The sequence below is a fragment of the Hydractinia symbiolongicarpus genome, chromosome 8 (assembly GCF_029227915.1).
Source record: "Hydractinia symbiolongicarpus strain clone_291-10 chromosome 8, HSymV2.1, whole genome shotgun sequence".
In the NCBI taxonomy this organism is placed as follows: domain Eukaryota; kingdom Metazoa; phylum Cnidaria; class Hydrozoa; order Anthoathecata; family Hydractiniidae; genus Hydractinia; species Hydractinia symbiolongicarpus.
The window spans coordinates 19,804,861-19,821,634 of NC_079882.1; the positions used below are offsets into that span (position 1 = coordinate 19,804,861).

The window sequence follows — 16,774 nt, forward strand, 5'->3', positions numbered from 1 at the left end:
AATGTATATGCTTTTCTTATTTTGGTTGTCGAATCACGCACCTGTGATGGCCAGAAACTCGTGGCGTTTATGACACTTTCCGTACTTTAGGATGAATCAGAAAATATAATTACAATACCGTTAAACCATCTTTTCGTAGTCAAAAATAAAGAAATCGTACGAAGTTGAATTTTCATCAAAAGAACAGCAAAACAACAACATATACACACTTCATTCCCATACTTCTTTAATTAAAAACGCTTACACTGCTAGCTTGTAAACCTTGCACCGCCTGCAGTAGGGACAGTACAACAATGTATCACATGTACTATGATGCGTGGCTGCACCCACTAGGGTACATGTTGAGCTGAAGAATGTCTCTTTAAAACCCAAGATGTTTGCACATCAAAGACCATGTATATCAAAAACAGTGATCTTTAAAAGTCCGTATACAATTTGTAACACCAGGGTTCAATGGAGTGCTCTAGCTCTACAACATACCATTGTACAAATACCCATAAAAATGTGGCAAAAACACTGTCAGATAATTATCTAGCAGCTGCACTTGCTTTGTAGGCGCACTTTACTTGGACACACTAGAAATATGGTAGAAGTAAACTTCAAACCATCCCGATATCCGGAAAGGCTTTCAATTCTTGTGGCACAGCTTCTTGGAACAGGACAGGATCCACGCGATATTCCACAGCTTCAAGCGGCATCTTGCCGCCGAAATGATTGGTAAACACACGCAGACATTCTGAACGCTTTATAAAGTGACTCGTCTCCGACCAAAGTGAATCGTTGCCACGACACTGTGCACATTTAAAACGCTTCCTAGGGCTCACCTAAAATAAGAATGAGAAGCGAATGCACCTCATAAATTACGTCTTGAAGACTTAGTGTGATTTCCCGTGCATTACCTTATCGTAAAAAAAATGTCGAGAAAAGAGTGGCTTTCCAAGGTGACGAAGATTTTTTCCCAAAAATTAAAAACTTAAAATTAAAACTTAAAAATGATCTAGTGTTGCTTTAAGGGTTTTTACTTGAAAAAGACGTACACAAGAAGTTCAAAAATGGAAAAGGGTGACTAAATTTTTTCTACGTGACGAGTATCTTTATGCAGCGAAAACTACTCATAATTTCTCGCATATTGATTTTCAGGAAGATCATTTTGAATTTAAAAATTAACAACTAAAATCGAGTTACAAAAATATTAAGCTTTAGAAAGTAAATGTTTCTTGACAAAAAATTCCCAGTGGCTTAATCCACTTTGCTAATTTAGTCCACTATGCTCAGTTAACTCACCTTGATTGGTGCTTTTCCAGTCAGGTTTGAGATGAGAAAGTTCATTCCAATGTCTTCGCAGTTCATTTTCTCATCAATATAGTCTCTAGTTTTGAACGGTAACATATACGTAAACCAATGATTATACATCTAAAACGAATAGGGGTCAATTAACATACGCAGTCGATTGTGTTAAAAATTTAGAGTGTCTCCATACTAATTTTCCCGATTTTCTAATTGTGCTACAGACACACAAAATGCGATACATAAAGCACTGGAAAAGCTCATGGATTTATGGTGGATGTACGACGAGCGAAAATTTGAGGACCGGAGGACCATTGGATTTTTCACGGCTAATGACTAGTATATTTTGATTTTAGGGGAGAGTTTACTCGTGGTTAAACACTAATACAAAACCGACACAGGATAAACAGATCAGCTATGAATTTATTCATATTTTTGTCCTACTTTTAATTTCAATGTTTAAAATGTTTATAGTTGTGACACTGACCTTATGATAGAAAGCAGCACCGGTGAGCACCATCGACAACTCGTTCTGCCATTCTGATTCGTACTTATACTTCATCCGTTTCCCGTTAATCACTTCATTCGGGTCAGTAATATGTACTCGTGCAGGAAACCCGACAAGACGATCTGGAAATTCTCTCCACGTCTTAAAAAGAACAAAAAGGCCGGGCGGCTAAAGAACTGCGAACAATTTACTAACCCATCACCCAAAATGAAACTATTGCGCATGTGTAAAAAGCTATTGCGCATGTTTATAAAGTTATTGCCCGTGTGTACAAAATTATGGCGCATGTGAGCACAATACCACGATATAAAAAACTGTATGTGAACACGACGAAATTTCATTGCGGTTTGAAATCTCATCTCGGGTCAATGTAATGGTCTCTTTTGAAATTGGGTGTCCACAGTTAAATACAAAAAGTGTGTGTAAAAGAACACAAAGAACTACAAATGCATGGGAATATAGAGAGCAAAATATACAGGCCCTAATAAATGGTAAGTGAATTTTGTTACTTGGTAAGCAAATTCAATTTCGTCAGTTGTTAACATAAGAATGTCGTCATCGATCGCCATAACAGCCTCGGTTTCAATTTCTTTAAAAGGGTAAAATCTGAAATAAATATGTTAAAATTCAAAGCCCTTAATACTGCCAGTTTGTCGAACTTAGGAGGCACGTTCTTAAGGTACTTCATGCAAGCGCAACTAAACTCTACAACGAGGCTGCTTTCTAGACGATTAGAACGAAAACTAAATTAAATTATCTACCTGTTGGTCAATCGGTTTGTTTTGGTTTGAATTAGTGTCCACGGTTTGTTGAGAACAGGCCAATTATCTATAAAAAAAATTAAAATGGTATCAGCTACCCTGAACTGGCTGCTGTTGAAAAAGTATGTTTTACATCAAGTGTTTTCTGGATAGGCGCACCCTTTAGTGCTAGGCGTATAATCAAATATTTTATTTAGACGATAGGCGCTTATTCGGATAGGGAAGCTTTATCGGAAAGATACACGTATGGATATAGGTATTTTAAACATTGCTCTTACTTGAATGTAGGTGTATATAACACATATTACTTACTTGGGTGAGGGTGCGAGTAGGGATTGTTCCATACCACGATAAGCTGAAATCAATGCAATGAAAAAAAAAACCTGGGGTAATATGTCAAATAAGGCTAAACAGGTTTTAAAGTTTTAATTAATGCGCATTCCAAGAAGAAATTTCTTACCTTCGCAAGACTGGGCACCTTATCCAACGCCTTCATAAGCAAGAATAACATATCAACGCGATTATACGTTAAGATAACCGCCGTAAATCCCTTGTCTTTTCCAGGTAACAGAGGCAAGTAAAGCGGCAAAGGTGCTCCAGGCTAGAAAATACAAGTTTCTTCTCAAATTTTAACTCGTATTTAAGTTAAACTGAAAAAGTTTGAATTCTTTGTTTACCTTGAGTCTGTCACCATGGATACTCCCAAACGGACCATTCCACTCCTAAAGAATTTAATCGAACGTTTGGGTAATCCGGTAAACTGTTTTTGTTTTAACTCGTGCATGCTTTTTGTTTTTTTCTGAGGAGCTGTTCATATGAGGCGAGCTGGCCCGTTAGGCGGCTGATATTTGTTTTACGGTCATAAGGCGAGCTGGCCCGGTTAGGCGAGCTGTTTTTTTAAATTGAATGCCAAGCATTTTTTACTAGAAAAATAGCACTAAGGCGGGATTTCAAACAACCAAGTCCCCGGTTTGCCAGACAGTTTTTTCCCCATATGAACAGCTCCTTAGTAAACTTTAATATATACTTTTGTAAACATGTTTAGGCTGGTAATGTTAAAGAATTGCGCGATGTACAATCTTTGTAAAGATAGAAAAATATCGACATCAACTTTTTTGTGCCATGCATATTAATTTTGCTAGCTTTCGAACATTTTCGAATGTAGTTACCTCGTAAGATTTCTTCGTCTTTACAAACACTCGCTCGTTCAGCAAATCCAACATGGTGTTCACGATGAGATCGATCGATGAGAAGTAGCGCTTCCACAAATAAAAAGCCTAAACAACAAACGAAATTAACACTCAAACACACAGTTCTGTTTTCGGAAAAAACAATGAACAATATCAGCACGCCGCAACGCGAAACCCCACGCCAAGTTTTGATTCGATCCCAACTTGCGGCAGCGTCCCGCCGTAAATCAAAAGTTAACACAAGTCGTAACGCAGCGACCATTGAGCCGAATAAATTCTTTTAGTGTGTGTGTAACTCTAAACGAATTCATATTTAAGACCTAGAACAGACAAAGGAAGGAACAAAACGACACAAACGAAATGAAAGGAAACGTCGCGAAACAATTAGGCGAACAGACCTGATATTGTTTCTGCTTAATTTCGTCTATCCCAAATTTCGCCAAAATTTTCATCACGTTCTTGATTTGGTATTCGTTTATTCTGATCGATGCCCTTTTAAAAAATATAAAAAATAAAACCATTAATGCAAAGGTAGCTAATACAGCTCCTACTTATATCCATTAAAATAATTTCAACACAAGCCGAAGTACGATTAACGAAAGCACAATCATATGCGGACAACTTTTCTAACCTGTTCCAATCTATGACGTCATTAAACGGGAGTACATAATCATCCATCGCTATCACAGGTACACAACCCTACACAAAACAAAGAAACAAGCCTCACTTCCGACACACGTCAAAAATTGTGTCGACATCGTGTTACCTCAATTCGTGCGACGAATCGATGCACGAATTGGAAAAATTATGTCGACAGAATTAAAATTCCATCAGTATCAACAACAGATGACATTTTTAGATTGTAAAATACCTTCGCTGTTACGACAATAGTTTGTCATTGATTTTTTATGTTTTAGCTACAGAGTTATAACAGAAATTTGTCTTTTTTTAAAAACGCAAATTATAACCATCACAACTCGATCTGGGGACCGCTGTAATCTTGAATATTCTTTCTATTTGAATGTCTTAATATTCCATCAATCTCAGTGTTATTACTGACAATTGAAGGTTTTTGTCAAAAAAGATCGACTAATCATCACAAGTTGTTGTTTAGGCTGTCGTACTAATTTATCTCCGATAAACTTTTCGTTTCAAATGAATAGGTCGTCTCGGCACAAATACGAAAATAAATTTTCGCGTTTTATGAAAAATCGAAAATTTAAATCCCACAAAATAAACTGCGAAATCTAACTCTGCAAAGATAAAATTTTAAACCTCGAGGCTTGAAGGAAAAAACTTCATCTTAAACCACGTCTATTGTTTCTTAAATTTACTACTTTCCGTCGCTCACTAAATTTTCCGACAATAAAGTATCACGTGCGACGAATCGTGACTTTTTCTGATCGCATTAAAATTTTATCATCACATAACAATATGTCGATATATCTTCGCTTGACTGCAAATCCCTGTAGGTGTCAGCTACATAAAATGTTAACGCAAAAAAAAAAAAAATAATTAACGAATCACAAGTGCGGAATAAAAAAATTATAATAGGTCTTAAAGAGGAAGTATTTCATTTTGTGTAAAAGAATTTCTCTGCTGCAACGAGTCAAACTTACGGGCGATGTTGTTGAGCAAGTCAAATACACTAAAGACACTGGTTAGATATTCGACTATATTCTATATTGTATTTACATATTAATCTGATTAAGACGTATTGCAGAACAAGTAAAAAATATCTGAGCTACTCGCCACGACGCAAGCCTTTCCGTCTTCACTCTATTCATTCTATTCTCCTACCTTTTCCTCGGGTACTCGTTTTTAGGCCGCTCCCTACTGCACCCTGTTCTCCTTATATTAACCCGTTTCTAGTTGGACCCTCTGTAATAATTTAGATCGACGAGGATGGCAAGAGCCTACACGCAAAATAAAAATTTTGAACTCATCTTACCAACATCATAGCATCCAGTAGTAACGTTGTACCATGGTACATGCCAGGAAGGATTAAGCAAAACCACCCATCCTAAACAACAGAATTAACATTGCTACTCAAATTACAGTGACAAAATTGGTGGGTGGGCGAAAGGGTGTGGCAAATGGCGGTCGGAGGAAGGTCAACTTACTTTTAGAATGTTAGGGTAAGTGAAGGGCAATCCATCTTTACACAACTTGTTGTGATATATCGTATTCGAAGGAGTGCCCAAACATTTGCGTAGCATTAACACTCCACCCTCGCTGTCTTCAACTTTTCGCAATGCATCGCGCTGATCGGAATCAACGCTGAGTTGACTGACGATCAACTTCCATCGGCGAGATGCCCTGCAAACGAAAAGTGATAGTTTTTAAAAAAATAAAAATGCTTTGTGTAGTGATGCTTTAACTAACGCCCTAAGAAATAATACTTATTTTAATTACTACAGAGGGCGCAATTTTAGGTGCGTTGGACGGAGACGGGCGTCTAATAAAAAATAACTTTCTGTTTTTTAAGCAGAATAATAATTTCAATAACACATATCGTATATTGACTTTTCATAGAAATACAAACATGGACCACTCACCCAATGGTAATTCGATGGCGTTTTACATCAGAAACTGCTGTGAGAGAGTTAAACAATGGAATGCTGACGTCAAAGCCATGTCTTTTATTTGAATACAAGAGATTTGAGCTGGCTACGAAGGCTTTCCCTACTTGACTATGCATGACACTTCTACGGGGGAGCGGTAGCTCAGGAAAGAAATTAAATATAACATGATTCTCCCCGTCCTTCCAGCTATAATTAAAAATTAAGTTAAAAAAATTCAAACACTATTTTATACCAAGGAGGTTTAAAAACCGCTTTTAAAAACCTTGTCTATACCTTAAAATATTAAAACAGTACAACTATTCTTTTTTTTTTTTTGAAAATCTAACGACCCAGCAGTTATTAGTACACAACCCCAGCCTATTTAACAATTATTAAGCATTATGTCATTTCAAAGCTTTATTCATGACATTCTGTTTTCTGCTGTTCTTTGATGGCCTATATAAAGAGCCCAATAACCCTTCTTTCTTAGCTCTTTTTTGTTAGCTAGACAATTCCATGCCAAGACTTCAAGTATAGTGATATCATAAGACGTTTTGACAGCCAACACAATCGAAAAATTAAAAAAAAATTGACATCTCGACAATCAAACTAAACACCGTCCAACGATAAAAAAAACAAAACACTAAGTACAAACCTTGGCAGTGAGTTAAGAGCTGTTGACACCAACGACAGATCCAATCCTTTTTCAGACAGCAGATCAACGGCAGGTACAAGCAGACAAGCTTCACTAATGTTGCTTGTGATGTACACGCTGTTCTGAAAAGCAAGAAGAATCGATTCGAATTCATACGATAAATCTCTGACAATGGAGCGTCCGTTCTTTGTCACATAGCTTCCCAGTGGGTACACATACACCTTGATTTTCCAGTCTTGCGCATGCTTGCACTGGAATAAATTGAAGCAGGAATGGAACCTGCACGATGATTCAGTTCTCGTTACATTCGTGTGATTTATTACATGCGTGAAAGATGGTTCCAAAATTCTGCTCTTCTCCACCACGCGATTCTTCACGAAGTCTATCAATAGGAGACAGCAGGTTACCAACACAACGACAATGAAGAGCAAAGCATACCGATGGATCAACCTCATTTCGTATATTTACATTTCCATTTCAACTCTAAGCCTATAAAAACAAAACAAAAAAAATAAGTAAAAACTATTAACTCAAAAATATTAACCATAAAACCAATGGTTTTGCAGGCTATTGAAAATATTATACAAATGCTCGTTTTGGGATAGGCGTGGCATAATGATTTTGTTTCTTAGTTATTGTGAAAACTGTCAAATCGTCAGCTAGGAAATTTCAGTAGAGTACAAAATGTTAAATTTTTTTAAATGAGCTGTTTTTTTATCGCAAAAAAAATAAACAGAGCAGCAGTGTCATATATCAGTTTTGTATTTGTTTGGCATTGTTTAGCTTTTAGATTGTTGTTCTATGTTATAGCTCAAGTTTTAAGAAGTTTTGTAACTAATCTGAGGTCATATGCTGTTTAACATATACTTTAAGTGCAGAAAACAACTTAAAATGAAGATGGCATGCAAACTTAACAGCAATGCAGTGAGAAAACTTTGCACAACGACTGTGGCACGGAAGTTCAACCGACCTCCAACAAACAAAGAAATGGTTCGAGCCGGAGGGATAGCTTCCATGTTTAGATTACCTGTCTACAAAGACACCAAAGGTATATTCACTCTTTTATAGCCCTGATAATGGATATTTTCTAAAAAGTTTTGCTTAAAATTTTAAATATTTATATATTTTGTTTATATTTATCCACCCAGTATATTCACTATGTGCATTGATTTTTCTGGGAGTGTTAACTACATTTCTACACAAAAGTTTCATGTATTTTTTATTTTTTTTTTCTCACAAACTGTACAAACTTTTTCCTCAAACTGTAGGCTAAATGTAAATTTACCGGCTGAATATCATGTTAATTTAACAAAGGAATATACTTTGCATAATCGAGAATAAAATACGCAAATGTCTTAAGCAAAAAATTTGCAGTTATGATATTTTGTATATTATGGAGGATAAAAGGTTGCTTATTAAGAAAGCCCTACCTCCATTTTTTTTGTGATAACTTCTGAAACATTATACTTTGCGGACAAATTTGATGACTTTTCATTATTTTTAGCTAGCTTCAGGTTAGTCAAAAATATTTTTGTATGACGTGACGTTAAGGTGACTCAATAATTTTCCATATTTAAATCACTTGAAAGTCTTTCTCTTAAGGTTATGTTTCCGGGTTTTACATGCTTCTTTAACACTAAGGGGAGTTTTTCAAACATATGCTAAGCATATTATTGTCCAGTCTTTACCATTCTTTCTGTGTGTTTTTCTTGGGTTACAGGTATTATAATTACACATAGAATTTTTTAATTTCTTATACACAACAATACTTAACACAACTATATTTTCTGAACTTACCTTGTGTATTTATACTTTTAGTTTTCTCACTGTTCTTCTAAATATAGAAACGGTCAATGTATTCTTATCCCATAAGCCAACATTTAAGTTTTTATTTTGTTTTTGCAACAAGTGAAAACTGTTAAGTGGTGTAGAACAAAAGTTTTAATTAAAATATATAAGATTTTACATCACTCCAGGCGAAGTGAAGCTTTCATGCAAACACTGCCTTAAAAGAAAGTGTTCAAAAAATGTGCACACAATGATAAATTGCATATTTTGTTTTCCTATTTTCACAACTTATAGCCTTAAATTCCATTCTTAACCTGCAGCTTATGACAACTTTCCATAAAGAAAATTTAAAAGAAGGTAAGTATTTAAGCATACTTTACCATTTTATATGGAATACAAGCATATCAGCACATTTTCACATAAATCCAAATACAAGCTAGCAATACTACAATAGGATCGAACCAGCTTTTCGCTAAATAAATCACTGGTCAAACAACATAGCATACTTTGAAGCAGTTAAAGGATGTTCTTGTTGCTTATGTGATTGTAGGCATGCAAAATTTAAAGATGGAATAAAAAATCACACAAAATTAAAGACAATACATGCCGGTAGACAAAACATTTTATCTGAAGCAACAAAATATGACATAACTTCTCTTATATTATCCCAATACATATAAAAAATATGGCAAAGGTAAGCAGAATGCAAATATTGCAACCCCGAAACCATAGCAAGGGTTGCATATAATTAAATTTTGACTGTTTGGCTAATCTGTAATACTGACTAATACTAAACAGATACAAACTGCACGCAAAACTGTTGGTTATTATTTTCCTCTTAGAACTTGATGTATGCTTTGTTGGGGTTCCACTGGATGTTGGTGCTTCAAATCGAACTGGCACAAGGTTCGGGCCAAGAGCTATTCGCTCTGAGTCTGTAATGCTTCGTAGCATGAACAATGACACAGGTACATTGTTAGAAACACTAGTATCATTTACATTATATTTTTTTTGCTATTATCTCAATTGTTTAAGTTTAGCAGGCCCCCCACAGTCAGTTGAGCAAAATAATACAGGAATACAGAACAGAAAATGGTTCAAAAAATGGACAATACAGGACAAAAATTTACGAAAATACAGAATTTAGTGTGAAAATAATTGCAAAAATTTCATTGGTATCCAAAACAACAACAACATAATAAACAGTACCAAGTCTAAAATATATCATATAATTAAATAAAACCCAGCACATATAGAAATATCAGATCTACTAAATTTGTAATTTGTATAATATTTATCAATCAGTTTAACAAGGTCAAAAACAAGAAACAAGGAAATGTTATATTAAGTGCAGATTTTCAGAAATACAGGACATACAGGAAAATTAATCAAAATACAGGACAAAACAGGACACTTTTGCCAAATACTGGAAATACAAGACGTGTGGGAGGCCTGGTTTAGTAAATGTTGCTTAACTCCTTTACGCAGTGTGCTTTATTTAGGAGCAAGACCGTATGAAAGTCTCCAAGTTGGTGATGTGGGTGATGTGAACTTAAATCAGTATAATCTTCCAGAAGCATGTAAACAAATACAACAGCAGTTCTCAAAGTTTGTTGAAACAGGCTGCAAGCCTTTAACCATGGGTGGTGACCATACCATATCATATCCCATACTACAGGCCATTAAAGTAAGATAGATGCAGTAAATATGCCAGGCTCCTGGACTCGATGCACAGTGATTTTCCTAAACCCTCCAAACTGCATGAAATAAAACTTTTATGATAGCTAAGTCTACATCCATTAAGTCCATGTAGACAGTTTAAAATAGATAAAAAATAGTTTGCTTTATTTTCCCTCTAGGAAAAACATGGCCCTGTATGTCTCATTCATATTGATGCACATACAGATTTATATGGGCCATTTATGGGATCAGAAATACATCATGGAAATCCATTTATGCTGGCATACACGGAAAAACTAATTGATCCTAACAAAACAATACAAATTGGTTTAAGAGGCTCAGGAATGGAAAATGATTATGAAGTTGGTAAAAAATTAGTAAGTTTTAACATTTTTAACTATCTCCCTCTCTAATCAACAGCTTGTAATGAGTGTTTTTTATAAGCATGTGTAATGGACTATGAAACCTGATTAATTTTACTTTAAGGGCTTCAGAGTTGTACCCGCCAAAGACTGCTGGTGGAAATCTCTTACACCCTTGATGGAAGAAGTCAGAGAGATGGTTGGAGATAAACCAGTTTACATTTCATTTGACATCGATTCACTAGATCCAGCATATGCACCAGGAACAGGTATGGTTACACTTATAATTATTGTTGTTGATATAATAAGAATAAAGGAACAGAGAATGAAATTGTATTTTAATCTCTTTTAAAGGCACACCTGAAATCGGAGGTTTGACGGGAGTCCAAGCGTTAGAGATTATTCGAGGATGTAGAGGTCTTAACATCGTTGGTTGTGATCTTGTTGAAGTAAGTTCTCAATTTATTGACTACGATCCCTCTTTTTTTTTAAGATGGATGAACTTCACATGTGTTACATTTAAAGGGAATAACAAACTAGCTGCAGCCATAATTTCTATAATAATAATAATAGTAATAATAATGAAAAGATCAAAAAGGACAGTTTTATTAAACGAATGAAAAAAGTTGCAAAAATATAAAATCTGGGAACAATTGGAAATACAATAATTTTTTACACAAATCCTAACGCTAAGCACAGAGTGGTCAACAAAAATTAACAACACTAATATATTGGCAAAATTTAAATGAAATTTTACAGTTATTATTATTTGCACTAACATGACTCATAATCAATGCAAAATAAGAAAAGGTTGGTAGTAACTCATTTTTTTGTCAGACTTGCAAGCATTGGGTACATAAGAAGTGCAGTAGCATTGGTGAAAGGTTAAGAGCTGACAAGAGCTAAGTTTGTATGCAAGCGTTGCAAAGGTGAGATTATAGAGAATGAAGTATTTCCAGCTTTAATGATGTACAACAGTGGCTCGTTAGAGATTGTTGAGAACTTCTGTTACTTAGGTGATATGTTGGGCAGTGAAGGGGGTGTTGGAAGAAGTGTTACTTGCAGGATAAGTTCTGCTTGGAAAAAGTTCAGAGAGTTACTTCCTTTGTTGACTAGCAGAGTCTTGTCAATTGAGGTAAAAGGTAGGTTGTATGAGACCTGTGTAATAAGTGTTATGTTGTACGGTAGTGAGACATGGGCAGTGAAGCAGGAAGATCTTGACTGTTTAGAAAGGGAATATGAGAATGGTTAGGTGGATGTGTAACGCCAGTGTGAGAGACAGAAAGAGTTCAGAAGAGCTAAGAAGAAGGCTAAGTATCCAAAGAATTAAAGATGGTATCCAGATAAGAAGATTGAATTGGCTGGGGTACTTGGAAAGAATGGAGGGGAATAATTGGGTAAGAAAGTGTAGAGACTTCATAGTTCCTGGGGCAAAGCCCAGGGGCAGAAAGACTTGGCAGGAGGTTATAAGGACAGACTTGATACAGAGGAAGTTGAGTTTAGATCTAACACAGTCTATAGATCAGATTGGAAGAGGGTCATTAATGATCATAACGTCCAACCCATGCTAGCACGGGAAAACAGACGTTAAGCCGAGAATGATGAGGATGATGAATTCATCCAAATGTTTTAAAAGGTTTCTTCATGCATTTACTGTTTTTCTTTTTTATAGTATCAAAAATTTCTGATCAGTTTTTTAAACTTTCAAGTTGAATAGAAGTTGGAGTTAAAGTGACTTTTTTATCATTAAAAAATAAACTATTCAAAAGAGTACAAGTTGAAAATTTTTAAATTATTTTTATCCCACTTGATTTTAGAAGTTAGGAGTTTAGAAATTCTTTGTATTGTATATACTGTATCCTTTTAGCATCTTAAATTAATTGCTTTTAATACATCCCACATTTTAGGTGTCACCACCGTATGATATTGCTGGCAAAACATCTATCCATGCTGCCAACTTGTTATTTGAGATGTTATGTGTTTTACCTGGTGTAAAATATTAAATTTTTTAAAAATATGTAGTAGAGTTATATTTAAGAAAAAGATTTCATGTTAAACTCAAATATAATATGCTAGTTTTGTGTGTTTGTTTAGCATAAGTTGTTATCCCCTGAAATTCATGGGAATTTTCCTGTGTTGACAAAGTTGATAAAAATATATATTGCATTTAGCAATTTGTGTGACTATAGCAGTCAAGATACATGCATCTACTATTAATACTTGCCATCCGAGACAACTTCAGTTTTCAAAATTGTTGAAGGACATGCATTTTCTATAGAGATATTGAAACCAAGATAGATGCAAACATTAAATATTTTTAGAAAAGGTTTTAGTTTGAATAAATAAAAAAACATTGACCAACATTTAAGTGTTGTATTATTATTGCTACCTCATTCAGTCATTGTAATACTTGTTTCAAATCCTTGAAAGGACCTCTTAATTTTTTGTACTAACACACATTTAAATTTGATAAACAAATCTCAAATAATAAACTTTAGCTGACCATACAAAAATGAATGAAAAAAATAATAAACCTTTATAATGGTTCTTATCTGCGTTTTCTTAAAATCTGTCAGACATAAAAGCCTATAAACTGTACATAAGTAAATTGACTTGAAATTTTCAGAGATCTGTTGTATAATATTTATTGTATCATGATGATGCAAATATTTATGTCAGTCTCAAACAAATTTTTGCAGCCATATCTTTAAGTTTTATTGTGCTTTCAATGCTTGCCTTATACTCCAAAGATGATTGGTTTCTGAGAGTTAGAAGCCATTTAAACCACATCCATGTAACTGTGCATTAAATAAACACCACTTTAAATAAAGATTTTACCCTAGAATGCAATTATCTAAACAGTTACTAAAAATACAAAAACAAGCTAAATAAGTAGATGGAGTACCTCAAGACCCCTTTAAGAATAATGTAAATGTAAGAACATATCTATACATAGAATATATATACAAGCTACGAAACAAATATCTGTCATTGTAGATTTTTGGGGAATGATTTCAAAGCCTTGAGATTTTGTGATGTTAGAAAAGTGAAAAAAAACAAACGAAATAAGGCAACATGGCATGGTGGCAACATTTGTAGGGCATATATTTGAAATTGTTGTATTTTGTTTCGAAATGGTTGAAAACAGCCCTACAAACCCTCTAGTCTTTTCGTATGGCACATGACCCTATAAAGTAAGATTTAAGATTTTAACACTCAAATGTATTACTTTCATTCACTAGAATTAATGATTTTCATAGCCAAAAACAATTATTATGCCTTTGCAATGAATTCTACGTTTTTTTAAATTAATCTCTGTACAAATGATTTTTTTTTAAATACTTAATTTTGTGGTGCCTTAGTTTAGTGGTTATCACTCTTGTAATTTATGCAGGAAACCAGGGTTCGATTCCCCTTGGCAGCCCCTCAATATGAGCAATTGAATAATACCATAGCCCTGGTTTAACCCAAGCCATGTGAGGAAAATTGGGCAGATTGCGCACTGTGTAGGCCGTAAGCATTAAATACTCCAGGATTCCCAATCAAAGCCATGCCCCCTCCTGGAAATATTAGACAGGGTATATCCCTTAATATTTGTGAGGCTAGCCATGTAAAATATGCACATCTATCTATCTAAAATACAAGAAAACTTCCTGTAGAAGCTTAGATATTGCCATATTTCGTTCGAAAATTATGAGAAAATAACTCTATAAAGTTTAAAAATCACCGTATTTTGTTCAGACATAGCCAGCAAACAATCTTACAAAGCTTATAATTAATGTATTCCATCATAAAGGACGAGAAAACGTCCCATAGAAGCTTAAAAAAGCCATATTTCATTCTGAAATGACAAGAAAACAACTATACAAAGCCTAAAAATTGCTGTATTTTGTTATAAGTATAGCAGTTGAAATTACTATTTTTGTGGTTAAAAAAAAAGAGTATCGAAAGCAGTTAGTGTCCATTCACTTAAAATATATAAATTACAATAGCTTTCGTGATTGTTAGTGCTTTTAAACATAGCTTCATGTTACATGTGAGAACGAAAAGACCGTTATTGTCATGGTCCACACATGATGGTAATAATAGAAATCAATTCAGAACATGTATAAATAAAAGATATACAAAGGTTGCTTATGCAGTCACGAGGAATTGTAAAACTCATGTACATGGCAAGTTACATTCAAGAGGCACTGTATGTTAGGCCACCGTCAAAAATATGTTTGGTTATTGTCATTTCTAATTACAAAAGTTAGTTGGTCGGTCTGATAAAAGTTTTCCCGAAAAATTACAAAAATACTATATTTCGCAGCAATATTTTGTTATTCATTTCGAGTTTCATTTTTGTCAGTCAACGTCGTTCCCATGGTTTTTGCTTGTATTGCCGTATAAATGCGAAGCAGGAAATATAACACTGAGTTTTGAAATAACATTTGGACGTAACCTGTAATTTCGGAGGACCGCTGAGAAGGTAAATGGTGGATTTTGTTGCGTATCGAAGATTGTTCGTGGATTGTTTGGTTTATTTTTTACAAATTTACCGACTCCCTGTACGCATGGTCCGATTATGTTTTTTTTGCACAGGTTATGTCGTGGTGACCGGATTATGAACGCTGATATAAATGGCTGGCCAAGGAGGCTGCGATTGGAACTTTCTTTAAACTTTTGTGAATTCAACATTGTTTGGAAGATAGAACACCCGTAAAAACTAGACATGGCAAAAGAAAAAAGTCTCGACGTAATTCTTGTACTACTCTTGTAGTAAATGCATTTCAACATAACATACTTTGAATGAAGTAACTATACTTTTTGCGGAAATTAAGTTTGGTAAAAAGTTATTAAACTTGCGGATCCCAAAATTTAGTATTTGCCACGAAATTTCGTTTCATTTGAGAACAACAACAACTTTGCCACCAGGGCTATTTGCTTGTCAGAAGTGATGACGAATGATATAAAAGCGGTTGGCCCGAGTATATTTGTTCTGTAAGTCTTGAATAATATTTGACTGTCATACATAAGCTGGTCATCCCTGATTATGTACGTTCTATAATAAGTCAGAAATAATATTAGACTGTCGTATATAAACTTGCCTGCCCTGAATATGTTCCTTTTAAAAGTGCCAAATAATATTTTTTGAGCAAAAAGTCCTGATTATGATACCCTGATTATGTATTTTCTGCCCTGTTCTTAACCGGGGCAAGCTGCCGTACTTAATCAGAGCAGCGTTTATTATCCGGGCAGAACAGCCTTATTCCCTTTATTTCCCTTTAGAACAAAACAAAACTTTAGTGTAAACACTAAACTAAAAAAAGAAGGCATATAGACAAGTTTCAATGTGACATGTGTTGTTTATATTTCCCAGACCTCTTACAAAAATCGACAGGCAAAAAAATGAAGGCAGGAAACTGTGGTCAGCTCATTCAAAAAATTATTATTGAGGTGGCAACTTTTAGTCCTAAAATTAAAATATAGTTTCATGTGGTTTAGATTTAGAACATATATATAAATATGGTGAAAAGATGCTACTAGCTGCAATAGTTTTTAACTATTATTTGACTCTCTTCAGCTAAAGTCTGCATTTTATTGCCTTGTAGATTTTCCAGAGTTTTTCCGTATATGCACTAAATTCCTATGTAAACGTAAAACATTAAGAACTTTTCTAATTTCTTTTTATTTAAAAAAAATATTTTCACTGGAAAAAATAAAAGTTTCAAAAAACACAAATACTAAGCCAGTACCGTGAAACTTTAAAAATTCTTTCTTGGAATGCTTTTACTGAACCCCTCTTTCACTTTCGTATTTACTTCTCTACCATCTTTACCAAGCCAAGTGCTGAACGCATCCATTGAAAACTTATCAATCCAAATTGGCTATCATAACATATCCATCGTGATTAATGTGAAGTGCGGGCTGTAACCCAACCTCGTCTCCAGAACTATTTGCTTCCCATAGTGTTCTGATAAGTTTTGGTGTATCAAA

At 34.6% G+C, this 16,774-nt stretch overlaps 2 protein-coding genes across 4 annotated transcripts; one reads left to right on the top strand and one right to left on the bottom strand.

Moving 5' to 3' along the window:
* Positions 1–202: 202 nt before the first annotated feature.
* On the bottom strand, positions 203–16,677 carry LOC130654077 (exostosin-2-like). Of its 3 annotated transcripts, XM_057456603.1 has the most exons (17): positions 16,534–16,677; positions 8,763–8,799; positions 6,966–7,454; positions 6,305–6,517; positions 5,870–6,065; positions 5,698–5,769; positions 4,378–4,445; positions 4,145–4,238; positions 3,726–3,833; positions 3,234–3,278; positions 3,017–3,157; positions 2,869–2,911; positions 2,557–2,623; positions 2,305–2,401; positions 1,775–1,936; positions 1,285–1,413; positions 203–824 (listed from the first exon to the last, which is right to left on the bottom strand). In XM_057456603.1, exons 3-17 carry the CDS (start codon positions 7,418–7,420, stop codon positions 600–602), a joined length of 2,115 nt encoding a protein of 704 aa, XP_057312586.1. In that variant the 5' UTR covers positions 7,421–7,454; positions 8,763–8,799; positions 16,534–16,677; the 3' UTR covers positions 203–599. The 3 variants fall into 3 exon arrangements, with proteins under 3 accessions (XP_057312586.1, XP_057312588.1, XP_057312587.1); XM_057456605.1 differs by lacking the exon at positions 8,763–8,799; XM_057456604.1 differs by lacking the exon at positions 16,534–16,677 and having other exon boundaries at positions 8,763–8,901.
* On the top strand, positions 7,756–12,863 carry LOC130654086 (agmatinase, mitochondrial-like). The gene is made up of 7 exons (XM_057456614.1): positions 7,756–8,013; positions 9,596–9,721; positions 10,256–10,440; positions 10,613–10,810; positions 10,920–11,064; positions 11,150–11,244; positions 12,703–12,863. The coding sequence occupies exons 1-7, from the start codon at positions 7,815–7,817 to the stop codon at positions 12,796–12,798; spliced, it is 1,044 nt and encodes a 347-aa protein (XP_057312597.1). The 5' UTR covers positions 7,756–7,814; the 3' UTR covers positions 12,799–12,863.
* Positions 16,678–16,774: the final 97 nt, after the last annotated feature.